Source organism: Oenanthe melanoleuca, chromosome 10 (genome assembly GCF_029582105.1).
Source record: "Oenanthe melanoleuca isolate GR-GAL-2019-014 chromosome 10, OMel1.0, whole genome shotgun sequence".
NCBI lineage: Eukaryota > Metazoa > Chordata > Aves > Passeriformes > Muscicapidae > Oenanthe > Oenanthe melanoleuca.
The window spans coordinates 50,555-64,529 of record NC_079344.1 but is presented as its reverse complement, the minus strand read 5'-3'; the positions used below and the strand labels follow the sequence as shown (position 1 = coordinate 64,529).

The 13,975-nt window shown below is 41.7% G+C and overlaps 1 protein-coding gene across 1 annotated transcript; it reads right to left on the bottom strand.

Annotated features, from left to right (window-relative positions):
* Positions 1 to 767: 767 nt before the first annotated feature.
* Positions 768 to 13,702, bottom strand: TUBGCP4 (tubulin gamma complex associated protein 4). Its single transcript, XM_056499884.1, has 18 exons — positions 13,400 to 13,702; positions 13,174 to 13,302; positions 12,488 to 12,610; positions 12,051 to 12,104; positions 11,546 to 11,602; positions 10,925 to 11,004; positions 10,069 to 10,270; positions 8,032 to 8,197; positions 6,771 to 6,895; positions 6,386 to 6,436; positions 5,894 to 5,999; positions 5,551 to 5,658; positions 5,171 to 5,309; positions 4,511 to 4,688; positions 3,599 to 3,733; positions 2,459 to 2,575; positions 1,889 to 2,028; positions 768 to 1,586 (listed from the first exon to the last, which is right to left on the bottom strand). The coding sequence occupies exons 1-18, from the start codon at positions 13,475 to 13,477 to the stop codon at positions 1,574 to 1,576; spliced, it is 2,001 nt and encodes a 666-aa protein (XP_056355859.1). The 5' UTR covers positions 13,478 to 13,702; the 3' UTR covers positions 768 to 1,573.
* Between the last annotated feature and the right edge of the window lie 273 nt (positions 13,703 to 13,975).

Here is a 13,975-nt window from a genome sequence, read left to right as displayed (position 1 = left end):
GACTGAGGTACAAACAGTATATAAGTGCTGTGTATCTTTAAATGGAAATTGGATAAATCATTTGCTTTTAAGCTTCTGCATTCACATCTTAGTGGTCAGCTGGCATAAAGGCAAAAGCTCTTCATTCAAATTGTGCTATAGGCTGAAGACTTTCCTCCATCCTCATACAATCTTTAGTCCCTTGCTTCAAAAATATTTTTCTCGTGTATTTTTCCTCTATCATTTCATGGCTTAGACATTTGACTTGTGTTGGTCTGCAAATCTCACATCCAAATGTCAACACTTTCTCTAGCTTTGTAGCTTTTTCCATGGTCAAGGGCTAATTTTAAACCTTGCATCAGGCACAGTCCTACCATAAACCACCGTACTGTGTGGAAGGTGCCAGGTCTTATACTTGCTGGCTGTTGTTACTGTGTGTTTCTGAGCGAGCAGAGAGGATTTTTTTCTCCCCAAGGATTTGTAACTTCAGTGTGAACTGCAGCTGTATGCAAATACCAGCTCTTTGAAGGGAAAGGCTGGTTTCCTGGCAGCATTTGTGTTCAAACTGGGACTCCTGAAACAACACCCCAGTGATGGACTGGACCGTTCTCTTTTGGCCGTCATTCAGATGGACTTGCATCAAGATGGTCTGTTTGTTACAGCAAGGCTAGGAAATCTTAGTAACAGGCAAGAAGTTCCTGCCAGACACTGCTTTTCAATGATGGACAAGGCCATGCCATGCTATTCCCTTTGCATCGGGGTGCAGACATTGACAATACTCCATATAATTACATGACAAGATATTTTTATTTGGGTTCAGTAGGGTAATCACTAGTAGCATTCTAAATACTCTAGAATGAGAACAACACAGGTGAACATCCCAGGATAAGAATCTCCTTACCATTTTTCTGCCAGCAGACGGTGCTTTCTACTTGAATAGGCAAAGCTCCTGTCTTGGCAAGTGCAATTTTAGCACATAAACTGTATTAAGTTGTATAGAGAAAGCATGTGATAGCAATAGTGTCTCCATGACTTATACAAATATACTAGACTAGTGCACTGCATGAGAAGAGATTTAAAAAAAATATTTCTTCTTCCTTCCCCCTTCACCTCAATTGAAAATTGATACTGCTGTTTCATTTACCTAGTGGTATTTGATTAGCAGACAGTGTGTACTATAAATCAGCTTACTACACAAGTGGAACTTCTGAGTCAAAACTTCATTTATAGTCAAGAACAAGATTGCTTCCTCCATACTCGAAGTGAAACAGTTCAGCTGAAGAGTAAAGACATCATCTCTTTTTTTCACTTTCTGAAGAGGTTCAGGTTGCCTCCCTGGAAGCACTTATCAGTATGTGCAGAGCTGCAGAAAGCATATTTTTGTGAGTTCAGAAGAAATGGAATAGCTTTCTGTAATTGTTGGCAGCCTCATGTAAGTGGCAATTCCTGCCAATTCCCTTTGAAACAGAAGTTCATCACACAAAAGCCAGCTACAAAGAAAAATTCGAGTGCAAACTCTCCAACTGTCCAAGAGTACCAGTCTCCAGTGCTTGACACATCACTAGCCACAGCCTGAAGGAAAGGCCTTTAGTGCTTAAACGCCAAAACTGAAAGATAAAGGTAAAGTATTAACTACATGTTGAAAGTAACTCCCTTTACCAACCCACACCAGTATTTTTTGGCCCATAAATGCTGCAGCTTGCAGCTTGTTCAACCTTTTTGCCAAAAGAAATTCAATGGGGAGAAAGCATATGAAAGCTAAAAATTACCATGTGCTGACTTCTTACTTTTTGTCATAGTATTTATCAACATTTAATGTAAGCCAAAATAATTAGAAGCAACCAAAAAATGGCTTTGTACTTCAAGTAACTTGGGAAAATGCTACAAGCAACCCTCAAGATATTCCTACCTGCCCAGGGTTCCTCCAGCCTGGGTGTAGTATTTGTTATAATCCAAGCGTAGCAGCAGTTGAGCCAAGTCAGAGTTTATCTGATGATTGCGAACACTAGAGAGAATCTTGAAGAGAAGTGATGACTGACGACTGAATCCCTACAAATTTGAAGATGTCAGTTCTGGGCCTTCTCAGAAGAGAAGAAAAGCAAGCATCTCATCTCTTGTTTCTGCCTACCCAGTCCTTGAACAGCCTGAAGAAAAGACTCACTGCAAGAGATGTGATGCTTGTGGTCTAGGATAAGGTACACTGTGAGCCATAAGATCTCCTAGATGTTAGTTATCCAAAAGGAGGAATAGAGGTACCAACCTCTGCCTCTCTTCTATTCCAGTACCTGCCCCTGTTCTGCCTTTCTGTGCACATAGAATTTCCAACTCAAGAAGAGCTGATTAGTTAAAATAATTACAACACTTACATAGAAGGTCTTGACTTACACTCACTCTTGCTCTACAGCTGTTAAAGCCAAGATAACTTCTTAGGCAAATGTTTGCATGGGAGGAGAACAGAGCCACAGAAACATAGATTCACCTTCACCAAAATACTGAGTTGTGCTGCTCCCCGTTCATCTAATGGGCCCAGATTCTGACTGACCAGAGAACAAAAGCTATGACAAAGATCCAGAATTTCATTTAAGCAGTGGAAAACCTACATGGGATAAAATGTATAAATTAGTAGTTGAAACAGAGTTTGAACACAGAGAGAAAGCAGGTACCTGAAAAGTTGTAGCATTTGTAACAAAGATGATGCTGATACTGTATTTTTTTTAGTTGGGAAGGAAGATATTGATGTAGCATTTTTTTAAAGGTTTTCTATGGAAAAAGGATTTAAATGTTATGCTGCATGTCCCCTCTGCCCCTCCCACAACCTTTGCAGAGACATTTCTGGGAAAACAGCAATCAGCAGGAACTGTCCAGACAGGCACAGGACTTGCACACTGGCTTCTCTATCCAACCAGCAGATTATCACTGCAGCTTTGGGATTAACAAGGCAGGCTAAAGACCAACAAGAGCTATGGTTCAATGCTTTGGTTTCACTGTTCACTAAACTTGGAATTTATTTTGTATCAGTTGATCTGACTGAGTAATTACTATTTTGACACCTTTATTCTACAATAACCTTGTAGCTGAGCAAGATACATTGTGTTCATTGAAACTAACCTTTGCAAATGTTTTTGTGAGGCTGTTTATAATTTTTTATTTTTTTAATTAATGAAATTAAAAAGACCTTTAGTACTCAGGAACATCTCAACTATTTTTTTTCTCTTAAGTAGAAAAGGGAAATTTTCCTAGTCTAATGCATATCAGTATGAGTCCCACAGGAATACAGTTCCCAACATTACTCTCATTAGTTCTTCTTTAATAAAATGTGATAAAAACAGCAATAAAAACAGCAATAAAAGACAAGTTATTAAGGTTAAGTGAACATTGAAATAAGCTACACTTAGAATTGTCAGGAACACAGCATTCACATTCACAAACTGTAAATTAGATAATCTTAATTCAATTATCAGTTATAGTTTATACCTGCCTTACTCCTAGTATTGTAGTCTGCAGGAGATTATCACTGATCTGTTTTAAAAGATGTGATTTGTCATATCTGTTCAAAAAGGTGTGTTTCTTAGAGCACCCTGAGAATCAGTAGAAAAAGGTGAAAACAAGACCTACTTACAGGTTTTAGGAGGATGAAAGACTGAGCCAACAAATTACTTAGGAAATGATCGTGAGCCAGTCGTATACTCTCAAAATCTCTTGTGGCATTTATCTGCTGCAGAAGCTGTGAGAACTGAGACTCCAGTACATCTACCTGATGAATATGTGAAGATACCTCATTAGTGATTTGAGGAACTGGGAGTGCTTCAGACCAGCCAGAAGGTTTGAGTAAGAAACTTACTTTCCTTATTGCTACTCTTATGTTAGAGGCTGAGGATCCTCTTCTCTTTGGCTTATGAATGGGGAATTATATACAAGAGCAGTACATAATGCGGGGTACACAACAATTTTTGATGCCTAAGTACTATCTAAGTAGAAAGGGAAATGATCGTTTCATTTAACTATGAAAAGGTATATAGCTAGCATGTAAACAAAGGTATTTGATTGTAGGAATTTCTGAATTTTATACTGAGGGATACTATTTGAAATCTTAGGGCAGTACAAAAGCTCAGACAGATTACTGTGGATAATCTAGAAATCCAGGCCCTCTCTCAATTCTTTAAAAACCAAACCAACAAACTAAAAAGCCCAAAACTTAACTCAAAGTAGAGTTCACTTAAAGAGGCCAGAGAAGAAACCAGGATGGTATCCTAATTATGGTACTTCAGAAATGAGCAGTTCTCACAAATATTTAGTAGCATTAGAGAGCTACTAAAGAACTCCTCCATGTCACTGATTCACAAGTCTAAAACCTCCATAATTTTACCAGTAGTCTGGGAACTTGGAGGAAGCTCTAGACTTGCGAAGGCCATCCTGATTTTGGTAAGGTACAAGGATTCAGAAACCTGAGATAGGTCTTCGGTGCTCCCTCCATGCATTTCTGCCAGTTTCTGATTCACTGATACAGTTTATCTTTCTCTGCAATACTCACCTGCAAATAATACTGAAGATTGTCCACGAGGAAAGCCATGTGATCCCTCAGACGCCACTTGATGGCATCTGTTCTGTTTGATTTCAGGTGTTTGCGTTGCATCTGGAGAGCCCAGCAGTGCTGGAGCTCAGCCTGGACTCGTCGCACACTCAGCAGGTATTTGAACACAACATTGTACCTTCAATCAAAAAATACAAAAGTGTTTAAGACTAAAATCTTCCCCTGCTGCAGTTACTGGACAATGTAACAATGCAAGACTAGAAAAAGAAACAGGTGGTGACTGCCAATAATTAGGGCCAATCAAGTCATGGCCTGCGTGCCCCATCGCATATCTTGAAGAGTAAGATTTCTGCTTGTATTGATTACTGACCTAAAAAATACAAAGTTAGTTTCAGTGTGAGGAGGGGAGCTATCAATGAAAACACTGTTTGTTAAAGTAGTGCTGTTTGTAAATCAGTGCAGATCTGTCAGCATCTTGCAGGTCTTACTGTCATTACAAATACTTTCAATATGAGTAAGTGGAATGGGCCATTTTAAGGTTCAGGGAGCAATAGCTCTACCTTTCTCTCCATAGAGAGGAAAAAAAGATCCAACACACTAGTGAATGCCTCACATCACGGAACATACAATGAATATAGGAAGACCATACCTAGTACTTACTTCTCAAGAACAGCAGGAGTAAAAAGAATGTGCAGTGGCCATTGAACTTTGTAAGAAAGGCCCAGAGCTGCCCATCCTGATGTGGGGGCTTCACGTGGAGATAATTCCCGGGAAGGCCCTTCACGACTCTGACAAGTATCTGAAAACAAGCAAGGTGCTGAATTATGTTATCTTCTTGGTCAGTGCAACCATGACAAGAAAGAAAAGGGAAGAGGGAAAGAACAGAATTAAGAAGAGCCAAAGTAGTCTAGGCCATTACATAGGGCAGTAAAGTGAACAAAATTAGTGTTTCTTTTACTTGAGAGAAGGGTAATGAATCTATTTGAAAACAAAGTCATCATCTCCCATCTTAATTTACTTCTAAAAATGCAAATAGATACCTTTATGTTCCTTTCCATGATACTCAATGGTTAGGTGAAGAAGAGGAAGAAGGTTGTCATCATCTAACAGCACCTTATGAGCAGACTGCTGAAATGCAATGTTGACATCTGACAATAAGAGAACACATATCAGCACAAGTTGATGCAGCTAGTGCCAATTTTGCATCCATTAATTTTTTACTCTTGGTCCTAAAAGACAATGCTGATGTACAACTGACACTCATTTATTTTAGTTCCAGTTTCAAATACCTGCCACCACAACTCTTCTGTACTGGACATGGTTTGCCACTTTCCTGCTATACCACCATGAGGACAGTTTGGTAAGCAAATAAACAACACTCACCATGTTCAGTTACAGCCGTAGGTGGTGTCTTTAACATGTGCTGTGCAGTGTCAATGAAGGCCTGAAACAGCTCACCTCTTCCCAGAAGGTAAAAGTCTTTTATAATCTGTGGAGATATATTTTGTACCTAACATAGCAAAAACTGAGCAGAAATTTTAAGCATCCTAGCTGATAGCACCCATTTTTATTACTTGGACAACTGAGGTTTCTAAACACAGCTGGAGAGCTCTAAATTTCATTCACTGACCAAAAAGCCTACACTGCTTTTGCTTCAAGATGCAAACTATAAAACCACATACACATTCCCCTCAAACTCTGTCTCTGACCAAGTTCTATGAGTGTACCCTCATTCTGGACACTGGAAAATGAAAACATCTTTACCTAAATGAAGCCCAGAGTTTAAGGCAGTAAAGTATTTAATAGGAAGAGAGAAGGGAAAAAACAAGGGAAGAAAGAGTTGCTTCAGGAAAAACAAACTAGGAGTTGCATTACCTTCAGTTGTCCTAGTAGATCTGATTCCTCCACCATCAGTTTCCAAAGATGCTAGTGAAGAAACAAAAATCAAACAAAACAACAGAAATCTCCCTTCAGAATTATCTCATCTATTCAGAGAGAAGAGTAGCTGCTGTCTTAAAACCCTTGCGATGCATACAAAAAGAGCACCTACACAAAATGCTATCTGAAAAAGGATAGTATTTGTTAATGTCCTTTCGTCATTACAAGCTGGGATTACATGAAACTCTGAGACCACTTAGAACAGCTGCGCTGTTATGTGTTGGTTCAATCACTGGCACTGACAAGCCCCCTTCTTCCACATCCTTCACAAAACTTAGCTTTTCAGCCTGCACAGTAGGATGCAGGATCCTAGGATGCTCACCTCAGCAACGGTGCTCCGTATCCAGTCAACCACTGATTCAAAGTCCACCAAACTAAAAAGTGGTTGCTGCTTGAGTCGATGTAGCTCTGCTGCAAAAGTGTCCTCCTGGTTTTTTAGGATGGAGCCTGTGCAGCAATGATGAGATTTCACAGAGTAAAAAGGGATGCCATTTGGAGATGTGCAGACCCCTTCCAGCACAGCGGAACAGAAAGGCTGCACTGTCTCAGGTCTGGCAAGGAACACGAAGAGAATGCTTCAAAGTACAAGTACCAAAGTGTAAGATTACTATTGCATGTACAGTTGCAGTGTAGACACTTGCCATGGCAGTGCTGTGGTATCAGTAAAACCCCCAAATATTTTCTACATAAATGGTTGCTGCTAAAAGCCCTTTTTCTAGGTCTAAGCTAGATCTTTGAACCCACAAACTTTTCTGCCACATTAACCACTTGGTTTGGGTCTTCCCATACCCCTGCCCCTTTCAAATCTATCCTACTGCATGAACTTGGGGACCTTGTTTTTCTTAAACAAACTGAGCTATATTTCTTTGCCCCTTACTTTTGCTACTGCAAGAAAACAGTCCAACTTAATTGGTCCTTTGTTCTCTCTGTAATGTCACTCAAGTAATTTAAGTACTTTTGCATAGATATGCTCAAGGTAGAGCCACCACAGCAGTCCTTCCCCATTGGTGTAGGAATATATTTCCCAAGCCACCCCCAATGTAAACAATGTTTCAAGCTTTCAAAGTCAACCATCAGCTAGAATTTTGTCTCCCTTGCTGTCTTTAAGGCTCCATATAATTTGTCTTTCATAGCAACTTTGGGAGTACCTTACAAGTGAATCTCATATTTGTGGATGCAAGTTAATCCTATGACACCATTCTGCAATATATACACTCAGAGCAAGATGTGCCTTTGTGTCTGTATGCAGCTTTTAGGGAGAGGTATACAAACTGAAAGAAAAGAAAACAAGGCCTTTGCAATCGCTTTATCCAGAGCAAATGACATGATGACTTGCTGCGGGAAACTTGGAGACTATGTTTGGAAAGTGTTATTTACTCATCCCGTTCTTGCACTTCTCCCTTGGAATCAGTCAGCAGAAGAACACTGGGACTACTGCTCTATCCTGACTCAACTGTCCATACAGTCTGAAGAATAACAGCCATTAGTCAGTGACTGTTGAGGAATTCGTTAATGTGGCATTTTGGAAACTACGTGTCAGTCACTCATAACTGAGCAAAGATTGCAAGAAAGATGTTCCTTACCTTTTCTGGTCAGGTTAACATTCTGATTCTCAAACATCTGAACAGATTCTCCCACAAAGAGGATTTTCTCAGCAACCCGTACAGGAATGTATGAAGGCAGCATTTCTACTCTCAATGAAAACTGCTTTAGAGACGGAGCTAACATGTTCTCCTCCTCAATCAAGCGCTGCCAGAGACACCAGGGAAAGAAAATCAGTGCAAAACAGCGTCAGAAAACCAGATAGAAAAGGTGTATAAAGGGGTGTGTGTGTGAGAGAGGGCATTTTAGACCATTGGAAGTAAGCAGAAAGGTAGCAGAACTCTTTTGTATCATTTAAGTAATGCAGTAAACTTCCTTATGCTTCTGGTAAGCTAGCAGATCTCCCTAGATATTGCATCCAAAAGAGTGGAAGAGAAGGGGAAAAAGAAGCAAAACCTTTGTGGAACAGCAACAAATTGGCTGTATTAAAGGATTATTAAGCAAAAGTTTTACTGCAAATGCATTACATCAATCTTTTGCTGCCATAACAATGTTAACTAGCATTACCAAAAATAATCCTCCCCTATATCCATTCCTATGTTTTAACACTGTCAGAACACTTGTGATACAGGCCAAATATAAACACCTCCACTAGGTTGTTTTAGAACAATACAGTAAATTATAAAATTTTTTTTCTGAATGCTAATAAGGAACTTCAAGAATGGAGGCAAGATCTTCCTTCAGAAACACAATATTGATAATTTCATCTGGCTTTCTCGTTACCGGAGAATTACTTTCAGTGGTCCATAATCCAGAAAAAAATCACTCCAACAAAGTTTTGAGAATGTTTGCCATCTACAAAATTCTTAATTTCAATAGAAGAGTTTAGTACAAATTTGTATACTGATGTTAAGAGGTTGGCACTTCTTTTCTTATGATTCTTGTGACACTTTTAGATGTGGCAATACCCAAGCACTTTATTGGTCTATCCCACTAAAACTCAGGAGTTTTTATTTTACTCTTTGAAGAATTGCAACACTATTACTTGATAATACTGAAGAAGTTGCTTAGTCTACAATTTCCACCATGGACTTAGAAGACTCAACAATCTTCACTTTCTTTATACAATATAATGAAATAACAGATTTTTCCACTAACTGCCTGTTAAGTTTTCCTCTGTTTTTCTCTGGGTGTAGTCTGTTTTCAGCACAGGGCACTTAATTAGTATGCAACACAGTTTCTGTGTGGTCACAGCCAAGCTGCATGCATCACACTAACTCCATAAGCGCCCATGAAGTGTTTTCTCACCATAAACTAGAGGGTGAATTTAGAGTTGAACTTGCTTCACACTGTTCTCTATTCAGACACTTTTCAAATGCCCAGTGTGGAAGACTACTCAATTGAGAAAGCTGCTTGAGAAAGAAGGTATAGCATCTACAGGAAGAGTTACCACATTTCACCAGTGTGCTGGCAGGTTGCTCCCTTGCTTATGAGTCCCTTTACTATCACATAACATGTTTTCTACCAGTAATGTCAGTAGCATTAACCTGTTAGATAACATTTGCACAACTAATGGTTGTGCAAGAAAGGAACCTGACCCAGTGGCCCATAGAAAGTATGCAAATCAAGCCAACAGCCAAGTTCCCCACACCCTGTTTCTTGCAATTGCTCACACTACCACCAATGTCTATGTTAAACATATCACAGTGCTCAGCATGAGAAACCAGTCAGTCAAGAGACTGACAGAACATAAACAGTACAGACAACTGGGGATAGAAGCATCATAAAGTCACTTCAGGACAAGTGGGCATGCAGCAGTTCCCATTACTTGACATCAGCGTTTACACAGGTTCCATCCATAGGGCTTTCTGCCCTGGGGCTATCCAACTGTGCCAAACGATAGGTCTCTGTCCCTTATGCCTAGCAGCAACCTATTCCAGTATTATTTCGATTTACCATCCTCGCAGGTTTCAGTATACGTCTTGTCTAGCATAGCTCGCACTGACGCAGAATACACTACACTTACTCTTTAGATGCCTATGGACCAAAGACGCCAAGTTATGACCTGTAGATCTTACCAGGTCCTGCAGTTCCCGTAGCTGTTTTCCTGTAAGTCCCCCAATTCCTAAATCATCGTCGTCATCTTCAGGTTGGCTAGGGACATTTCCAGAAGAGGGGCCCTGTTTGATAAAGAACTCTTCATGTTGGTCTAGTAGCAATCCATGCAGCATCCAGGCAGAGAGCTGCTTATACATGACTCCATGACACACAGCCAGAATCCTGAGGTCAAGAGAAACAGTCAGTCAGGCATTTGCACACAATAATAAAAACCTCATTGTATGTCATTCCAGATGGTCCAGTTGGTCAGCCAGGCAGTATAACAAGTATAAAATGGCTAATGTGGTATTTAATATATTTTTTTTCTTTAAACAGAGAAAGGTGGACAAAACTAGAAGGTCCAAAACTAAGCTAACATATCCTCTGAACATGTGGTTTCTCCATGGAAATCTGCCAGTATACCAGAGGTATAAGTCTGCAGTGGGCTGCTGTTTCTACTAAAATGACATTTTAAGTAGTCTGACTTTTTCCACAATGACACACAAACATCACAACACTCACACAGTCACATTTATAATTTTGAAGGATCAAAGATCAGTAACAGGTCTACCATTTGCAACACAATTAACGTAGACTTCAAAAGAAGAAAAATACTTGGGTCTGAAGTTTCCTGAGCCCTTAACCTGAAGTATGGAGGAAGCCTTAATTCCCACCACTTGCCTGCTTTAGATAAATAATGGGGAAGGTGACAGTTTTCCTCTGCCTGGTACTCCTACTTTTATACCATGCAAGGCTGTTTTGCATGTACTGTTTCAACAAGTAAGAAACACTTTGACACTAATTCCAAAAGAATGAAGTTTTACTGTATCTACATACTTTTCAAGAGCACTTCGAACAGGAGGCAACCCGCCACAGCTGTGTTTGTGGACTGTCTCCAATATCTGGCATCCATGAATCTGCAGAAAGAAAAGGTTAGTCTAGGTCTATTAATTGGATCTGTACTGATCTTTTTATACATTTAAACATTACACTTTCAACAAAAAAACGTCTTCACAAACCAAACAAGTCTTACAGAAAGAAAGGTGGAACATGCTCTATGTAGAGATGAAAAAGGCCTTCTATGTGTAGCTCTACATTCAAGCTTCTCTCAATACTTTCACTTAAAAATGTAAGCATCTCTGGATTCTTCAAACATTAGCCCCTGTCTTTTTTCAGGCAACAGTCAGAGAAAACAAACTCAGAAAAGAAAAATTCCAACCACCAGCGTCCTGTCCTATAAAATTCAAGACATCAAAGATTATGGGACAAGGGAAAAAGTCAAATACAGTGTGAATGAATTTGTAAAATAGTCTCAATATTTACAACAGAACTAGTAATAGGACATCCATTACTGAAACATTATCTTCTAGTATTATAAAGTCTGAAATGGGGGCAGAAATTACTTTATCTGTTAAAAGGAAAACCTGTTAAAAGATACTAGCCGCAATTTTACTGTACCTTCTGAGTTTTGATCTGTTCCACCATGACCATCACAGAGGGGAAGAGTAACTGAAACTGCAGAACAAGAAGTGAAATATTGATATGTTATGTAAGGAAGAGAAAAAAACCCAACTATACTTGAGTAACTGTGGACAGCAGCTGAACACAATAATTTAATAAAACTATTATCTGCCTTTCCCCACAAATTAGAAACATGACATGCAAATCTCTAGGAGTATATCTTCTCTCCACTGGACTGGAGATGCATGAAGTTCCTATGTTCCAGCTCAGGCTAAACACAGCCAGTGAGGAATGTGTGAGGGTCAAGGTGGAGGACCTTAGCTTTGTGTTGAAGTGCCGATGATTCTCTGAGCATGATTAAGGGACTACAGATGTAGAGTCATTAAACAGAAATGGCATGACATGATGGAGTAAGCCTTGTTTATCCCACCCACTTTCTTATTAGACTTAATGAAGGATAAGAGCAAGAAAAGAACACTACTTCTTTAATAACATGACATACCTGGTCCAAGGAGTAATTAACATGTGAGATGGAAAGATGTGGGTCAGCCAGAAACTATAAAGATAAAGCAAATAATGAAGATTAATTATCACAACCACTGGATGGTGACACTCCCCAAGATATGACCAGCTACTAACAAAGACTAATCAAAACCTCTAAAACTGAAAACAGAAGCCAAAATAGTCTGAGACAGCACGGGGCTTTCATAATGATGGAGCCCTTACTGAACTGAAGGAAGAGGGGACAACACTTAATAGGATGAAAAGTAATTTACAATGGCATCTCACAGGAATAATTTGGATGGCATCCCTAACGTGGAAAGAAAAATACCTTGTTTCATCTTAAAACTACTACTAGTATGTTTATTGTAGAAATTACGAGTTTCCACAATCTGTCAGCAGCACTGCAGCCTCTTGTTCTGTATCTCTTTCCTTTACCTCTTGTTCTAGGTCAAGTAGCGCCTGTCGATAAGGCTGCAGCACTGAATCAAGACCTGTGCAGAAGGCTCTCAAATAAATGCCATGCAATCCACTTTGGTTTTGCTGAGATGGATGGTGATCCTGAAACCAAACAATAAAATATGCATCAGCATCCTAGTGCTAGTCTGAAGAGTAATGTAATATCTGTGCCGTGTCACAGCGGTAGTCAGTGCTCTGAACATGTTGAAATGCAACTTATCTCACCATAAAATGGTCAGAAGAACAAATACATCCTTGTCACAATGGGAGTTACTCGAGTGGACTTTTGTGGATCTATGCAAGTGCTGGGAGCCACTGGTACCAGCGCTTCTTTTCACTTAAGCATGCCTCTTGGATCTAAGGGCTCTTCAAAAATCATGAGATAGTCATGAGCATCCCGCTCAATTCACAAACACTAGCCAGTCTGGTGTGGTCAGGAATTATTACAAGACCTCCCCAAGAATAGGATTTTACATTTGATTTATCCTTCACTGCTCTCTACCTCCCTTACATGCATGGGAGAGAGCTTTCTAGAGCTCTGCTCGGTGCTAGCAAAAGCGCGGGTAAGGGCCACCGGGCCCCGGCCGCTCCTGTGCCTGGGCAGCTTGGCCTTACTGGCACCTGCCACGGTCTTCCCGGGAAATACCACGGTCCGGCGGCCCCACCTGCTGCTGTACGTGTCCCGTATACTGCTCCACGAATTCAGCGAAGCGGATGTAGTCGGTGCCGAGGCGGCAGAGCCGGTTCAAGACGCTGGTCTCGCTGGGGTGCAGAAACGGCAGCTCCTGAGACACCTGGAAGGAGAAGCAGCGGTGACGGACGGACGGTCGGACGGGCCGCGCAGGGCGGGGACCAGGCGGGGTAGGGGCTTTGGCCGGGACCGTGCCAGACCTGAAGGCCGCCGCGCTTGCTCCAGGTGAAGGCCGCCCCCGGGTACCCGCTCAGCGCCAGCAGCAGCTCGTGTATCATCCTGCCGCGCGGGGCCGCGGCGGCTGCCGGGAGAACGAGGGGGCCGCCGGGAACGGCGGCTGAGGGGCGCCGAGGAGGCGGGGGAAACGGCCAAGGGCAGGAGCACAGCGGTGGAATGGCCAGGGGTGGGGGAACGGCCGGCGGCGGGGGCCGCGCGAGGGCGAGCACGCCGGAAGAGGCAGCGAGAGCGGCCTAGCGGAGCGCGGCGTGAGGGGTGCCGTGAGGAGTGCTCTGAGGGGTGCTGTGACGGATGCCGTGAGGGGTGCTCTGAGGGGTGCCGTGAGGAGTGCTCTGAGGGGTGCTGTGACGGATGCCGTGAGGGGTGCTCTGAGGGTTGCCGTGAGGAGTGCTCTGAGGGGTGCCGTGAGGGATGCTGTGACGGATGCCGTGAGGAGTGCTGTGGCGGTGCCGTGAGGGGTGCCGTGAGGAGTGCCGTGAGAGGTGCTCTGAGGGTTGCCGTGAGGAGTGCTCTGAGGGGTGCCGTGAGAGATGCTGTGA